At 38.4% G+C, this 16,900-nt stretch overlaps 1 protein-coding gene across 1 annotated transcript in view; it reads right to left on the bottom strand.

Moving 5' to 3' along the window:
* Window positions 1-12,516: 12,516 nt before the first annotated feature.
* The window catches only part of aplf (aprataxin and PNKP like factor), a 47,062-nt gene continuing 42,678 nt past the window's right edge, over window positions 12,517-16,900 (bottom strand). The window contains exon 11 of the mRNA XM_059986180.1: window positions 12,517-15,148. Within this exon, the coding sequence (XP_059842163.1) occupies window positions 14,952-15,148 (197 nt within the window). The 3' untranslated portion in view covers window positions 12,517-14,951. The remainder of the gene's footprint in view (window positions 15,149-16,900) is intronic.

The raw sequence follows: 16,900 nt of genomic DNA, 5'->3' as shown, positions 1-16,900 counted from the left end.
AATAGACATGGAGGGCACAGCCTCAGGATAGAGAGCTATCCATTTAAAGCAGATGCAGAGAAATTTCTTTAGCCAGAGGGTGGTAAATGTGTGGAATTTGTTACCGCAGGTCGCTGTGGAGGCTGGGTCTCTGGGTGCATTTAAGGTGGAGATTGATGGGTTCTTCATTGGCCACAACATCAAAGGTTACGGAGTGGGGCTGAGGAAGGGAAAAAGGATCGGCCATGCTTGAATGGCAGAGCAGACACGATGGGTCAAATAGCCTAATTCTGCTCCTATTTCTTATGGTATATAGTTAGATGACAATAAACATAGTCAAAATGGCAATAAGTAGAAATTCAGGGAAAAAAATAAAAAAAAAACATAGAGATGCAAGGAATAAAGAAATGTTGAAACATGGCCACGTATCCTTAGAACAGGGTGAAGGACTTGGCTGGAGATCATGGTGGGGCAAGAGATGGCTAGGAACAGGGAGATCAAGGTGAACCTGCAGACAGAATATATCTTGTAATCTATACTGTTAAAGTGACAAGTGACGTGTGTGTGTGTGTGTTTAATGCACATAGACGCACAGACACCTTGCAGCCCTGTGGTTGTCTGGCAAGGCAGTGGTAAAATAGTAACAAATGATGAAACAATGATTTTTTTTCCCACCAAAGGCATCGTGCCTTTAGAGCAGGAATTCCAAGCTATTTTTAATGCTGTGTACTCCTACCATTAACCGAGGGATCTGTGGACCCCTGGTCGGTAACCCCAGCAGAGGTTGGAAGTGGTAAGAAGACTAGAAGATGTGTAAGAAGGCTGAATGATACTTAGCTGAAAATGCTAAAAGATTATCTGCTGAACATGAACTAGTAAAATGGAAAATAATATACGGTTGGGTTTAATATAGACATCTGGGGCACTCTGATTGCTGTATCTTTACTCCATTAACATTAATGAAAAAGAAATTTAAACAACACCCAGGTTATACTGCTAATACTGGTTTAGTGCTCAGTAGCTACCCCTTTAAGCAGCTCAGTCATTTCCGACTGATCCTCTTCATTTCTCTTCCTTTTGCAATCCTATGTTCAAGTCCTTCGGTTTTGTGATTTCTTGGCTGCACTCCCAATGATTTATTTTTCTGTATAAATTCACAAGAAACACATCTTCTTGTCTCTTCCTTTTCTAAACTCTGGAGAGCATGCTTCCTAGGTGGCCTTCCACATTTATCTTATTACCACAATACATAGACACCTGCTATTTTGTTTTTTTTTTAAACTGTGCCTTAACCAATTGTCACAAGCTTTCAAACTGAACTACATAAGTACCCAAGGATGCCACAATAAGAGCGGGAGACAAAATATCCAATAAAATTATTCAAATGATTGTGCCATTATAGTTCAGTTCTATGATATTGTTATTCCATAAGTTAAACCTATGTTTACTCAACATAGCTCATAAAGTCTAGTAAGTTGGTTTCTTTGTTTTAATTAATTATGTCAGTTTACATGTCAAAACAAATGATGGAAAACATTAATACAATTTGATCAAAATCACCACAATTTAAATCCTATTTCTTAGATAGAAAAGAGGACAGAGATATCTAAGATGTGTGCTTGCAGTGTCTGTCCATACGGAATGGATATTGAAAATGTTTTGATCAGGAGTGGAGTCAATAAAGCTGATGAGATGTAGAAGGAACAGAGTTCTTCTAGGAAGCTCTGCAGGAAGTACCATTGAGTTAGCTGTGAAAAACAATGTGCTTGAAATTATATAGTTGCAAGCTCAACTCTGAAAATAGAGAAAGAGAATATTCAAAGGTCTACCATACAAAGAGACAGATGGAAATTTAAACTATAATGAGAGAACTTCTTTTAAGATCAATGTACTGATTTAACCTATAGACATTGAGTACTTAACCAAAGATTAAAATAATTCAGAAACACAAGAGACTACAGATGCTGAAAATCTGGAGCAATTTTGTGTGAGGTTAAAACAATTTAACCTTTTTTTTTCCCGAGGTTTGTATCATTTAAGAAAATGAACATCACAAGGTCCATATACTGATCTGTGAACTGTTGAAATGAAAACTAATATCTATCAGATAGAAAATATTTTCCATTCTTACCAGAACAAGGTGTTCTTGGAGGGAATAGTTCACTTTGTCAACCAAAATGAATTAGACCTGTAGTGTACATTTAGTTCTATTTCTCTTCAATTTAATTGCCTCCATTAGTTTGCAAGAACATCACCGTGAGTTGGAAATGAGAAGATTAATGTCCTTCAATTAATGTCAATGGATTTCATTTGTAAAGCATTTCTTCTTCAAAGTTCAGTGAAAGCAAAATCTGTAAAGACAAAACTAACCATTGGTTAATTTAACTCTTATTAATTCCCAAAAGATGAACTGCTCAATTTTAGGCAGAGCATGGTATTGCTGTGCTGCAGTTTATCAGTACTGGGATATAATAATTATTTCTCTGCACTTCCTGTCTGATTTGCAACAGGATTGCCATAAACATCTGGATTTACATTTTTAAAGTGATATTGTTAACATGCAGGTCTGTGTCTAGTTAGCATTTAGGTATATGAATGAAAATTATTTCCTGAATCCCTAAATATACCATGAAAATAGTATCTGGCTAGTGAAGCTGGTGTCTTGGACAATGAGCTACCAGGGAGTTTTGGCTCAGATCTGTAAAAACCTGGATTCCGCCAGAGGACTGTTGAGCATAATTTCCAGCAGACTTTTCGGCATCTTGAATCATCTCACTAAAACGCATCTAAACATTCATTTAAATATTACAATGTGTTGAAATGAACATAATACAATTTTGTATTCCTGTGGGCTTCTGATTTCCCCCTTTCTTCATCTGGTCTGAATTGCACAACACTTCTTTCCTTCTTTCTTTTACGAATAAAAGTCAGGGTTGTATGGTGTCTTTAGTTTGGGATTCTAATATTAACTTGTGAATACAATTTTATAAGAAAAGATCTGTTTTTCTCCTAAATACAACGTATTATTTATGCAAAGCCCAAAATGGCCAAACTTTCTTTAATTCCCCAGAAAACTGGCTGCCTCTTACTGGGTGTGGAAGGCATTGCTTTAATAAGATCATTGACATAACAGTTTGATGGGAAGTGCAAACTTCATTTTCAAGTTAGGTTAATGCCATTTCCAGTACACAAATACAAAAAACAAAAAAAATAATAGTTACTCCAGATCTGATGCAGCACAGAGAAAAAACAATAATATAAAGAACACAATAATTAAAAATGCAATGAATATCAATACATAAGATAACTTGTATACATTGATTGTATGTCCGTAAAGTGATGCTAAGTGCTGAAGTGACAGTGAATGACACTCTCACCTGTGTTTCCTTCCTCCTCCTATGTTGTAAGACTCAGATAAAGAAATTTGTGGAGAATGATTAGTTCAGAAGATGGTACCAGAAATTCTATAAGGTAAAATTATTTAATAACTGTATATGTGTTGAGTTCTGTTTCACTTTATAGTCTTAAATATTTTAATTCACGCATTTTTCAATGGAGTACAAAAGTTGTTATTGACTCAGGGATGGTGGGGGCAGGGATAATAAGTGGCTTCTGTTTTAAAAGTCTCATTTATTCATCATTATTGGCTTTGCCATGAAATCTACTCATTTTAACAACAAAATTTCCATCAACTACAAAACAATGAGTTTTTAACCGAATGTATTTCTTAGTGCAAATGAGCATTTCAACCATTTAGAAATATAAGACTCTTATCAGTGAGCCACTAGCAGATTTTGCTGCCAGTTTACCAGCTACATGACTTTTTAAATGCAACCTTCTCACCGAGCTCGCGTGCATATTTGGGTCATTAGTTGGCTCTGCTCACAGCCACGGGACTCAGCGGTGAGAAGGCCACCTTTCTTAAACAATGTATGTCTAAGCTCAGTATGATTTGGGTTCAACCAAACCGGAAAGTTGGGATGTTTCAATTAATGGAACCCTGATTTGAGTGAATGCTGTGCGAACACTGTTCATATACAATTATCGGTTGGCAAGAAATAACAGATTGTACGCCACATACAATTATAAAGGAAGTGTATTTACTAATTTCAGCTTTATCAGTTATTAAGAGGGAGAAAAGGAAGAAAAAGATAAAAGGTCCTATTACAAATAAACCAGTCTAAATATGCACTTGCATTGCAGCTCATATTGTCCAAAAGATGGGCATGATTGTTACTCTTAGCACTGAATTTCCATCACCTATCACTGGTAGAACTTCCCATCTTGGAATCCACCATCTTGCGAAGAACTCCTTGCAATCACGTCTTCCATTTGGATCAAATCCTACGGCAGTCTCTCCCGATCTTCTCTTCTCCGCATCTCGCGCCAAAGACGATGAACACTACCAGTGTCTATCACAAATCTCTCTCCGCCCAGCTCTATCTGGAACCTTCTCCCAATTCCACCATCTTGATTGGCTGACACAACATTCCAAAGTTGAACATTATCAGCCCCTATCTTTAGGGGAAACCTAAACGTTTTACTAGCACTGCTTTTACAAAGAGCTGCTAAATGAAGTACCTTTCAACATTAGCAGTAAAAATCTTAACCAGGGCATTACAGTCTCCCCCACTAAAAGTCCTCTTGACTTTGAAATTTATCAAGCCATTATCAATAACATATTATTCAAATGAATGTTATGATTTCTGGAACCCCAATTCATTTGTAAATGACAGTAACATAATCTCACTCTGGGAATAGACGCAACACTCTGCTTCCCCAGTGTGTCATATGCCAGCCTATCTGGGGGTTTCCTGACTCTGACACCTCCTTATCTCATCTTCAGCCTCAGGCACTCCTTGAGACCTTTCCTGTCTACTTGGGGGTGCCAGCCCCTGTCCATTACTCATGCCTTCTGGCAACTTAGATCCCCCCCTGCCACCTGACTGAGTTCAGCTTCATCCCCAGGTTACATTAGAGTCCAGCCTCCCTTCACCGTCTAGCATCGTATCTGCCTGCCCACTGCTTGCTCCCCTCCCCCTCCCCACTACCTCTGAGTCAAGGTTGGGAGGTTCAGGAATCTTTTCATCAATTATTGGGGAGTTTCATAAGGTAATGTATACCACACCCCCATCTCCTCATCCTGTGAGTCTGTGCAGCATTCAGTGGTTGGGTCCTACTCAGGTCTTTCTGTTGACTGCCTTTCTGTTCTCCTCCTCCTATGGAGAGTTCTCCTACTAGGTGTAGGTTCCCTGTCGGGCTCTGGGTCAACACATACCTCCTGACTTAGGGGTGAAAGGTAGTTCCGATGAAGAATATTGACAGGGCCATACCCATCTTCTGGGTTCACCCGGAAGACTGACACATTTGGCATCTGGCTCTCCACCATAAAAGGCATAGACATTCAACAGTCAGTCAATGTATGCTTCCCTGGTAGCCCTAAATTTCCTTAATAGCCCCAGGCATCCGTTGAGAGAACCTAATCTTTTGATCATATTCCCTCATGCTTTCTTGATGTTGCTTGGTGCAGAGACTGCTGCTACAGAAGCTCCTAAGCCTTCTTTCTTCATGTCAGAGACATGCTTAAGATGCATCTTCTGTAGCAAATCTTCACTGCTGGCTCTGAAACAGAGATCTGCAGACAATCTTGCATTGCGCCAGAATGTCACATCGAATGGTGAGTATCTGGTAGCTTATTCTGTGTACAATTGTAGCAGTGTATCAAATGCCCAATAAGCTGACTCAGTTTGTTCTTTTTGCTGATATCCAGGGTTCCAAGCATGACCAGTTGAACCATTCAGGCTGGGGATCAACCTAAGGATGACAGAACGCGGTCCTCGACTTCTCGACTCCATGCACGCTCAGTAAATCATGTATGAGCTGACTCTCAAAATCCCTTCCTTAATTACTTAATTACTTCTTGGGAGACCATAATGAACAAAATACTTCTCCCATAACACTTTGGCAAATGTGGATGCCCTCGAACTTGGCAACACATGGATAGTCACTTATCTTGTCCATCACAGTCCATTTTAATGCCAGAAGCTCCAGTTTGTACATAGAGTAGTTTTGTTCAGAGGATGGCAGACTCCAGCTGATGAAAGCAACAGGTCTCAACCCCTTACCCTGGTTCTGAAATAGAACACCTCTTAGACCTTCACGGCTGGTATTGGTATGCAGTACATATGGCAACTGGGGTTTGCAAAGGCCAACACAGGTGCTTTAGTCAGAAACTCCTTCTGCAGCTGAAAGGCCCCTTCACATTTTGCATCATATCTTTCCCCAAGAGGCTTTGAAGAGCTAAGATAAATTTTACCTTCTCCTTATGTCCTCTTCCTTTTCTTCCCCAAGGGAGGGTAACCGCACAGAAGCTGATTCAAAGGGTAACTTACTTTGGAGTAGTCCTTCACAAATCTCTGGTAGTACCCACAGAATCCAAGGAATGAGCATAAAGCACTCACATTCTTGGACCTTGGCCATGTGGTCACAGCCTCAATCTTGGACAGATCCGTAGCTATTCCATCTTGCAAGACTATCTGCCCAACATAGTTGACTAACATCATGTCCAGTGACAGCTTTAACCTTTCAGCTATCAGGTGGTCTAACACCTTCAGTATCCTTGTCTCGTACTCCTCTAGTGTAGACCTAAACATTATGAGATCATCCAAGTACACCAGTACCTCAAGCAATTTCATGTCTCCAGAAGTGTTCTCCATGACATGTTGGAAAGTAGCCAGTTCCCCTGATATGCCCTGGGCCATTCTTTCGATTTGAAAGCATCCACGTGGATATATAAATGCTGCCTTCTCTTTATCAGCTTCACTCATGGGTATCTGATAATATCCACTCCTTAAGTCCAACATATTGAACCATTTTACTCCACTCAGGCAGGCCAGAGCATCCTCCATCAGTGGAATAGTATATTGTTCAGGGACTGAACATCTTGAACATCTTCCCAGCAGCGGTGCTGGTGCTAAACATCAAGACCTTTCTCTGAAAGAGGTGTCCTCTGTCACTCAGATAGTGTGGCGAGTATTCTTGGAACAATCCACATCAAACATGTAGAAAAGACATCTTCAAACTTTAGCTTCTTCCCCATTAGTCTCCTTTTCCATCCCTCGGGTACTGGGGAGTTACCAAAGTTGAATGTTTTTGCTTTTAACTTTCCGGGTCCAGGAGATTGGCTCTCTTCTTGGTTTTCTGACTGAGGAAACTAGATACTATGGTCACCGGGAAAAGGTGTGTCATCTGCATTCCACATCTGAATGTGACCCCTCTTTTCATGGTGTTCCTGAAAATCATTGTCATCCTGTTTACATGTATAGCTGAAGGTTTCTGCAGTTCAGGTCTTACCAGAACCCCAGCAGGTAAGCGTGACTTTTCTTTGTGATCCTCCGGAGCATCCACCAGGAGGGCCTCAGCATCAGGCATTCCCAGGAATTTGGGGCTTCCTGTTCCTTTCACTTTAGCTACTTCCCCAGGACATAACACAACTGGTCCAGGCTGTACTACACAGTTCCTTGTTAGGGAGATGACAGCCATTCATCCATTATGTTTGTCTCACCCATTTACAAGAAAAATCCAAAACCTATCCCAGTAAATCACTTCATTGCTTTTAACCTATTTTTTTTCTAAAAATGTTTAGAGAATTTTTCCTGAAAATTGCAATTGTTTCTAAATTGAAGTCAAAGTAGGGAATAATTAATATAACTTGTCAAAACTTCTCAGTGTTATCATGACAAGCCCCTCATTACTAAATGATTTTGTAGCAACTATCACAACTCTCCCAGCCAGCTAAGTACAGATGAATACATCTTGGTCCTTAGTGAATAGTGGGAGCATGTTCTATTTTACTTTTTACTTGCAGTATCTGCAGTATTTTTCATTGATATGTCTTTAAAGGTTTTTATATAATTGTTATTTCTAAATCAAATTGGCTGCTATTCCTGTCATTCACCCCTGCTGTCCGTCCTTTTAGTGGATGGTGCCAGTTGAAAAATAAACAGCTACTCTCAGCATGAAGACGTGAGCCAAATCTAGCCTGTGACATTTAGTGTAACTGCATAATATTTCTGAGAGCATGAAAGAGTCAGCATGACAGGCAGCTGTGCCATGCCCTCTTGCCAAGGTCAGGACGTCATGAGAAAATGACGGCAATACTGATTATTCAAACTGAGCTGCAGTCCTCTCCTTTATGCTTGTAGTCCAATTAGTTGACTCGGCTACCAGAGCACAAGTGTTCTTTGCCTTCCTCTGAAATAACTGAACAGAATTATGCTGATTGCATTAATCCCCAAATCATTTAACTTATAATTTTATAATTTTTTTTTATCCCCACTGGCTCTAGCTTCACTGTTATGTTTAAAGGTACCTTTCTTCAGACCTCAGTGATTGAGCCTCCCACTCACAAATTCACACAACTGCTTGCAGTTTGCTCAGATGGAGTTTTTTTTTCTTTCAGCTGTCATTTTTAAAACATGGAACATAGAAAAGTACAGCATGGGAACAAGCCCTTTGCCCACAATGTCTGTGCAGACCACGATGCCAAGCTAAGCTAATCCTATCAGCCTGCATAGTCTGTATACCCCTTTGACTGTCATGTGCCTGCCTAAATGCCTCTTAAGCTACACTGATATATGTGCACTAATTCCCTTAGCAGCATGTTACAGGCACTTGCTACTCTCTGTCTATAAAAATAAACTTGCGTAGTAAATCTCCTTTAAACTTTTCCCTCTATCTGGAAAAACACTATCTATCCAATCTATGCCTCTCATACTTTTTTAATATACTGCAATCAGGTTATTCGTTGGCCTCTGATGCTCTGAAGAAAACAATCCAAGTCTGCCCAACCTCGCCCTATAGTTAATGTTCTCTATTCACAAACAACATCCTGACAAAACCTCTTCCAGTCTCCAAGCTTCCACATTCTTCCAGTAATGTGGGGCCTTGGACTGTTCACATTACTCCAAAATATGACCTAACCAAAGGTTTAGACAGCAGCAACATGACTTGCCAACTTGTGCTCAATGTTCCAATGAAGGCAAGGTTGAATGCCATCTTCACCATCCTATCCACTTTATTACCAAGGAAACATCTGCATCTTTATCTCCACCATTCTACTAGGAAGTCTGTTCCACATATTACTTGCTGAGCAAAAAATGCAGACCTTTCTCCTTTTGAATGTGTGCCACTTTGTTGATATTGTTGGCTTGCTTTTGAAATAATGTTCTGGGTTAAGCTTCTGTCTGTTTTAATGCTTCAAGTGGCTCAGAAGTGACTTGGAAAGATACACCATTTCAATGCAGTAAAATGTCCTAAAACTGAGTTTTAAGAAATGTAATTATTTATACATAGCATTAGCCATTAAAGGATAAGCACATGACTATGTATTTGGTCAGAGAGGCAGAAGGATGGATGATTTGGTAGGTTCACACCTTGCAAATACTATTGTTCAAAAATAATATTTATTCATTTCATACTTTAAAAAGTCAGGAAGGGATTTTCTCTAATCCAGCTTTAAGGCAAAGGTTTCTCCAGTCTTTCTGCTTTCAGTTCGACTGTTTATTCATTTCCTGACTGGTTGAGCTCCACCAGCATTTTGTGTGTGTTGATTTGGAATACTGTGTTCAATTGCCGTGGTGTTGGAAAGAGTGCAGAAGGTACAAGAATGTTGCCAGGCCTCCAGGGTGAGTTAGGGAGAAAAGCTGAGCAGGTCGGGACTTTTTTTTTATTGGAGTGTAGGTTAATGAGGTAAATATCTTATAGAGATATGTAAAATTAAGTGGCATTGATAGGGTCAATGTCTTTTTTTTTCCATGATTTGGGGAATCAAGAGCTAGAGGGTCCAGGTTTAAGTAAAAGGGGGAAAGATTTAATAGGAACCTGACAGACAACTTTTACACCCAAAGGGCAAATAGCAAATGGAATGAGCTGCCAGAGGAAGTAGATTAACAACATTTTAAAGGGCCAAATGTGGAGAAATGGGAACCTTGGCTGACATGTTTCAGTTGGGCTAAAGGGCCTGTGGTTATGCTGCAAGGCTTTGAAACATTATCATGCCAGAGAATTAAAGTGACCAGCCCTTTGCCTCCTAAGTGAAAGGAAATCAGTCTTTAAATTGTAATGGAAGCTTGATTTCAGCTCAAGTATATACAGTATAGTAACTACACTTAGTTGAGTCTACATTTAAACATTTAAAATCTTTTTAGTCATGGTTTCAGCAGATAAATTGTTTGTGAAATGTTAAATGATTAGGCTAAAGGTTTGCCGTTTCCTGTGTCAGTTGATAATATTTGAGAGCAAATCACCTGTTCTACAGTTTAAAAAGTACTAAAGGAATATTACTTAAATCAGGTTCTACCTGCAACCAACAAGTTTGTAAAATGAGCCTGTCTTAATATGGAACTGGAAGAAGTCAAAAAATCACATTCAAATCTGATCTGTTTCTCTGGCCCAATTCCTTCCTCCTTCATCCCTAGACCACTTTTAGCAATTGTCCTTGAAAATCTTGTGCTTTTATCTTAATTCTGAAGACTGTTGCTCATAATACCGTTTATCTTTAGTGATTTTCTGTATTTTCTGTTTTATGGATATCTGTAAAATGGAATCTATTTGCATCCTGGGGACAGCCTGTGGGAACATTTAAAAGTGCTATGCATTTGAGGGCAGTTAGGTACTCAAAGGAGCACAGCACTCTGTTTGCAACACATCTTGCTATAAAGGGATCCAACAAGAATGGCTAAATTACTCAAGTTCAATGTAGCTTACCTACACTAGATCCAAAGAAAATCACTGCTTTCTTAATGATGAAGGATTAAGACTCTTGAAGGAGTTAAAAAATCAATCTGAAGTTGCATATATGCAGGTTGCTAAAAGTTCAAGGATAGTTTGGGTCAGTTGTAAGGAAGAGAAATGCAATGTTAGTATTCATTTTGAGAGGACTAGATTATAAAAGTAATGATGTAATGCTGAGACTTTAGAAGCCATTGGCCAGACTGCACCTGAGAGTATTGTGAGCAGTTTTGGGCCCTTTATAGAAGGAAAGATGTGCTAGCATTAGGACTTGATCAGGTGTGCCATCGTGTTGCTTCCCATGGGTTCACTCTCCTAAACTATGCTCGGACCTCAGCCTCAAAGTCTGAAATCAGAGGATCGTCAAAGCTCTGGGAGTTTCCTCTATGTTTTGATGGTCAAAGTGAATATAGAAGCCATTGACCTCATCTGGAAGCAAAGCCTGGTTGTTGCCTGTCACTCTATTTTATTTTATAAGACGTGATTGCATTCAAGCCCTGCCACAACTGTCAAGCATCCTTCATTGATTCAAGTTTAGTCTGGAATTGCCACTTCACCCATGAGATGGCGTTCCAGAGATCATACCTGGACCGCTTGTAACTTTCTTGGTCACCAAACTTGAATACCCCTGATCTGGCCATCAGCAGATTGTGGATCTCATGGTTCATCCAGGACTTCTGGTTGGGGAAGACTATAAATTATTTTGTGGGGACACACTAATCTACAAATGACACTATTAAGTCCGTGACAACTGTGGTGTACTTGTTCAGGTTGTCTGAGTCCTTGAACTGCCCAGTCCACTAACTCAAATGCAGTCCCATTGCTGCTCCTCTGCCACCCATGACCACCTCTTTATTGTCCTAATCTCTGGAACCTTGTTCTTTAGCCTCAGCCTCTACACAGGTTGAAGGATGAACAAGTGCTCAAGAGTTCCCGAAATGCGGTCTGGGTACGGAATGGTAGGCATTCCTTATCTTAGTACAACAGTGCTCTATTGTTTTGGGAGCTCTGGTGCTACAGGTTATATACTGATGGTAATTGGGCAAGAATTTCTTCAAACAAGCCTGATTGAAATCCCTGACTACAATTACAGTTGGCTGCTGGTGGTATGTAAACTGTGGTCAGGATTATGGAGAATTTCCTGGGTAAATAGAATGGATGGTATTTAATAATTGGGTATTCAAGTTCAGAGAACACAATTTCAAAAAACCTGTCACATTGGAGTACCACAGACAGTTTATCATGAAACACCCAACTCCACTTTTTTTCTTTTTCAGAATCAACAGTTCGGTCCATCCTGCATATCAAAAAGCCATTGGGTCTGATTGCATATGGTGTGCTGGGAGTATGCCACGTCTTGGTAAAACATAGAACTCAACAATTTCTCATTTCCCTTTGAGACCATAATCTTGCCCTAAGGTCCTCAATTTTGTTCTCCAGTATATCTTCAATGTAATCAGAATTAGACAATATACTCTAGATATCTGACAAAATGCCTGTAAATGAAGATTCAGATCCTAATTTTTGTGTTTATAAGACATAAGAATTAGGGAATTTGGCCCATCAAATCCTCTCTGCCATTCCATCATAGCTGATTTATCATCCTCTCAACTATATTCTCATGCCTTCTCCCCATAATCTTTGATGCCCTAACTAATCAGGAACCTATCAACCTATATTAAATATACTGTGACTTCCCCTCCACAATCATCTGTGGCAAAGAATTCCAAAGAAAAGCAGGGCCTAAGAATGTGGTAACGTGCCTCAATGACTTGCATCTACAGTAATGAAATATTTTGAGAGGTTGGTGGTGATACATCTCAACTCTTGCGTGAGAAGTGACGTGGATCCACTCCACTTTGCCTATTGGCACAACAGGTCCATCAATAGATGCCATCTCATTGACTCTTCATGCAACCCTAAAGCATCTGGACAGAAAAGATGCATACAACAGGATGTTCTGTATTGACTACAGCTTGGCATTCAATACTACCATTCCCTCAAAACCAAATAAAGCTTCAAGACCTTGGCCTCAAGAACTCCTTGAGCAACTGGATCCTCGATTTCCTAATTTAAAAGTCCCAATCTGTTCAGATTGGCAACATATCCTGACAATCTCCATCAGCAAAGTTATACCACAGTCTCTGAGCTTAGTCCCCTGCTCTATTTGATTTACACTTATGGCTGTGTGGCTAAGCACAACTCCATAGGCTGTAGGCCAAACCAACATGATGGAGATTTGAAATCTGTTTGTTATTCAGTCGTTAAGTCAAGTCCGATTCTTTGTGCCCCCATGGACAATAGGGTTTTCATGGCAAAATATGGAAGTAAATTGTCAAGCCTTTCTTCTGTGCAGATACTGTTGCTGCTCAGATTGAGACCCAGCTGAGTTTGAACTCAAGACCATCTGCCTTGAAGTCAGGTGCAGATGCCACTACACCACCAGCCAGACCACTACACCACAACCAGTTACTCAATGTTTGCAAGACCAAGGAGCTGATTATTAACTTCAGGAGGAGGAAACCAGAGGTCCATAAGCCAATCCCCATTGGTGGATCAGAGATAGAGAAGGCAGCATATTTAAATTCCTCAGCATTAACATTTCAGAGGGCCCAGCACATTAAGTACAATTGCAAAGAAAGTATGACAACACTTCTATTTCTTTAGGAGTCTGTGAAGATCTGGTATGATATCTAAAACTTTGACAAGCTTCTATAGATGCATGGAGGAAAGCATATTGATTGACTGTATCATTGCTTGGTATGGAAACACCAATGGCATTGAATGTAATATCCTACAAAAGTAGTGGATACAGCCCAATTCATCCTGGATAAAGTTCTCCTCACCATTAACCATATCCACATGGAGCATTGTCACAAGAAAGCAGTAGCCATCATCAGAGACCACCACCATCAAGGCCATGCTCTCTTCTTGCTGCTGCAATCAGGAAGAAGTTACAAAATCCTCAGGACTCACACCAACAGGTTCAGGAACAGTTATTACCCCTCAGACATCAGGCTCTTGAACCAATGGGAATAACTTCATTCAGTCTATCAATGAAATGTTCCCACTACTCATGGTCTCACTTTCAAAGACTCATCATCTCTTGTTCTCAATATTAATTGCTTAGTTATTTATTATTTCTTTTTTTTGTATTTGCACCGTTTGTTATCTTTTGCACAATTGTATGCCCTGTTGGTGCAGTCTTACATTGATTCTATTATGGTTATTTGATTTATTGAGTATGCCCATTAAAAAAAATGAATCACCAGGTTGTATTTGGTGACATATGTACTTCGATATTAAATTTACTCTGCACTTTGAATAAAATAATCATTTAAGAGGCTTCATTTTAGAGTGCTTTGTTATATTAAGGTGTTATTTAAATGTAAGTTGTTATGTCAGTTAATTGGAACTTGATGAAGTCCAATTTGTCACTTACACATGATTAACTACAGGCATAGATGAATCTCCAATGAAACAAAGCATCACAATAAAAAATAAATACAGCAAGATTAAAAAAAAGCAAAATTATCAAGAGCAAAAAGTGTTTATATTGTGAGATTTGCATACTAATTATATCCCAAACCCATTTTGTATAAAAGTGAATTGCTTAGATTTACATTCAGTTAGCAAGTCAAGATGAAAGTGTTAAAACTAAAAGCCGGTTAATTATAGTGTTAATCCACATTGTGCATTGTAGGATGAAGCAATTTTACAAAATCAATGATTACAAAGAAATAGAATTCAGTTTTCTTTACATAAAGAAACCAGACTTTGTTATACATTCACCTGTTTCCAAAACCATGGACTGGAGACTACAGCAGCAACTCATCGGCTGCTAGTAGGATCAATAAACATTGATCAGAAATAAATGCTTCATTCCTTCTAGTGCAAAGACAAACAGTTGCAATATACAGAAACTTTTCACATGTTCGAACAATATCGCAAACTTTAAGGTCTTGTACTCCTAATTTTTCGTAGTGGATAACAAGCTTGTTATTCAATTTACAAGCTTATTCTGTTTCTGAACTAATAATCATTTCAAATTGGTAAGTGAATTCCATAAAGATAAAATATCAAGTAGCTAAAAGTACTGAACTGTCACAGAAACTCCAGCTATCAAATGTTATTTTCAGTGCAACAGAAAGAATCCAAAAATAATTAAAATTTTCCAATTTTTAACGCCTATTTACAAATCTATTAGCTTCTTTTCTTAATGTATCAATATCTTCATTTGTATCTGAACTTGGTTCCCAATCAGAATCTTCATCAGTAGGATCCAATTCATCTTCTTCATCATCAATAAAACTATCATCCAGATCATATTGGTTGGGCTCACCATCGTCATCACTCTCATGATCCAGTGGACTATTACCTGGGTAAAGGAAAATATTTCCAAACCAGTATTTACTGACAACCATATATCAACATTACAATATTTGCCTTATTGCAGGCAAATCTAAGTGCATTTATTTGTGTCTAATTTTCATGTAGATATGTACAATTCAGGATTTAAAACCTATATTACAAATGGATGTGGGGGTGAGAAATGGAAAGACAGATGACAACTGCGCACTGTCAATGGAAGCAAACTTAAAATAGACTTTTATTAAAGCTAATAAGTATTTTCAGTTGATTACAACACTTGTATAGCTTTCCCATTATGAATGCCTGCACTGTAATGCTCTATAAATCAATGTTCAATAAACCTGCCTAGAGAAAAAACACTATAAACAAGGTTTTGGCCCAACACGTCAACTGTACTTGTTTCCATAGATGCTGCCTGGTCTGCTGAGTTCCTCCAGCATTTTGTGTGTTACTTAGAAAAAAAAGCCATCAATTTTAGACCCAAATTCTAATTGTTTGAACATTCTCAATTTTATGAGAAAATTAATTCTTGTTTGTGAATTTACTCCTGCACGGTCTATAATTTAGAGGTTGTTTCCCTTGTTCCAAATTTCTCCCACCTCAAAGAGCTTCTTGGCATCCACAGTGAGAATCCTTTTATTATTTTATAGGTCCCAATTAAATCAAATAAATACACTGAAACTTCAAATGCAAAAGAGATCAAATTTACTTACACTGGTATCTTAATAATTCAATCCTTTATGATACAGCATAAGTTTTAAGAATTAAAAAGTAACACAATCCAAGAACAACACATCTTTCTTACGATTCTATATTTAAATCTGATTATAGTAGTCCAAATGCATGACTGCATAAAGCCCAGTACGATTCATGTTACATTTCCTCTGTGCCAAATCCCTGAAGATAAAAGACAGCATTCTTTTTACCATTTCTATTACATTTTGTATATCCGTGTATTTGTTTTTATTGATGAAGAAGTAATGTCAAATATCTCTACCTATTACATTTAAAAAGTATTTTGATTTGTCATTCTGGGATCCAAAGTAGACAATCCACATAGAACACATTTTTTACCCAATCTATTTATTCTCCTCTGAACTCGTTCTCATCTCTACAACTCCATATTATATTCCATATTATAGTTCAGCGTCAGCTGCAAACCAGGGCATTTAACTCTTCATTCCTTAATCAATCATTAATAAGAAAGAGAAAAAAAATTCAAGGTTTCAAAACAGATCCCCCGAATCCCTGTTGCCACACTCAAATAGAGTGTACTATTTCCTCTGTCAATCATTGCTAATGTTAGTTTTGAAAATGTTCAGCTTCATTGCTTTTTCAATACCTCTACTATTGCCAAATTGGACTATCATTTGTTTTGATATACAGTTTTATGTAAAGAAAAAAACAGAAATAAGGGCCCCTAGTATTCAATATTCTTGCCCAAAGGCATTACATGTCTTAGGAATATCCTGATTTTTTTTGACAGTTATTGTCCAACATATAAACCTAATATTAAAGATTACAATTCATTCCTCTTGGAGGTTTGAGCTAATTAAAGTGTACAGCTGAACTAGCATCTCATTTGAAATTTTTTTTATAAATATATATATATAGCACTGGATGCAGTTTTCCACAATTTGCAATTTCAGAAAAAAATAACAAAGAAAGTGAACATATAATTTTCTCTTACACTTACTTGAAAATAGACATAATAGGTTCTTTGCAAATTTGGTAAATTATTAAGCAGGTATTTTGCACT

This window comes from Hypanus sabinus, chromosome 12 (assembly GCF_030144855.1).
Source record: "Hypanus sabinus isolate sHypSab1 chromosome 12, sHypSab1.hap1, whole genome shotgun sequence".
NCBI lineage: Eukaryota > Metazoa > Chordata > Chondrichthyes > Myliobatiformes > Dasyatidae > Hypanus > Hypanus sabinus.
Note: the sequence above shows the minus strand (reverse complement) of the source record. Positions and strands in the feature narration are given on the sequence as shown.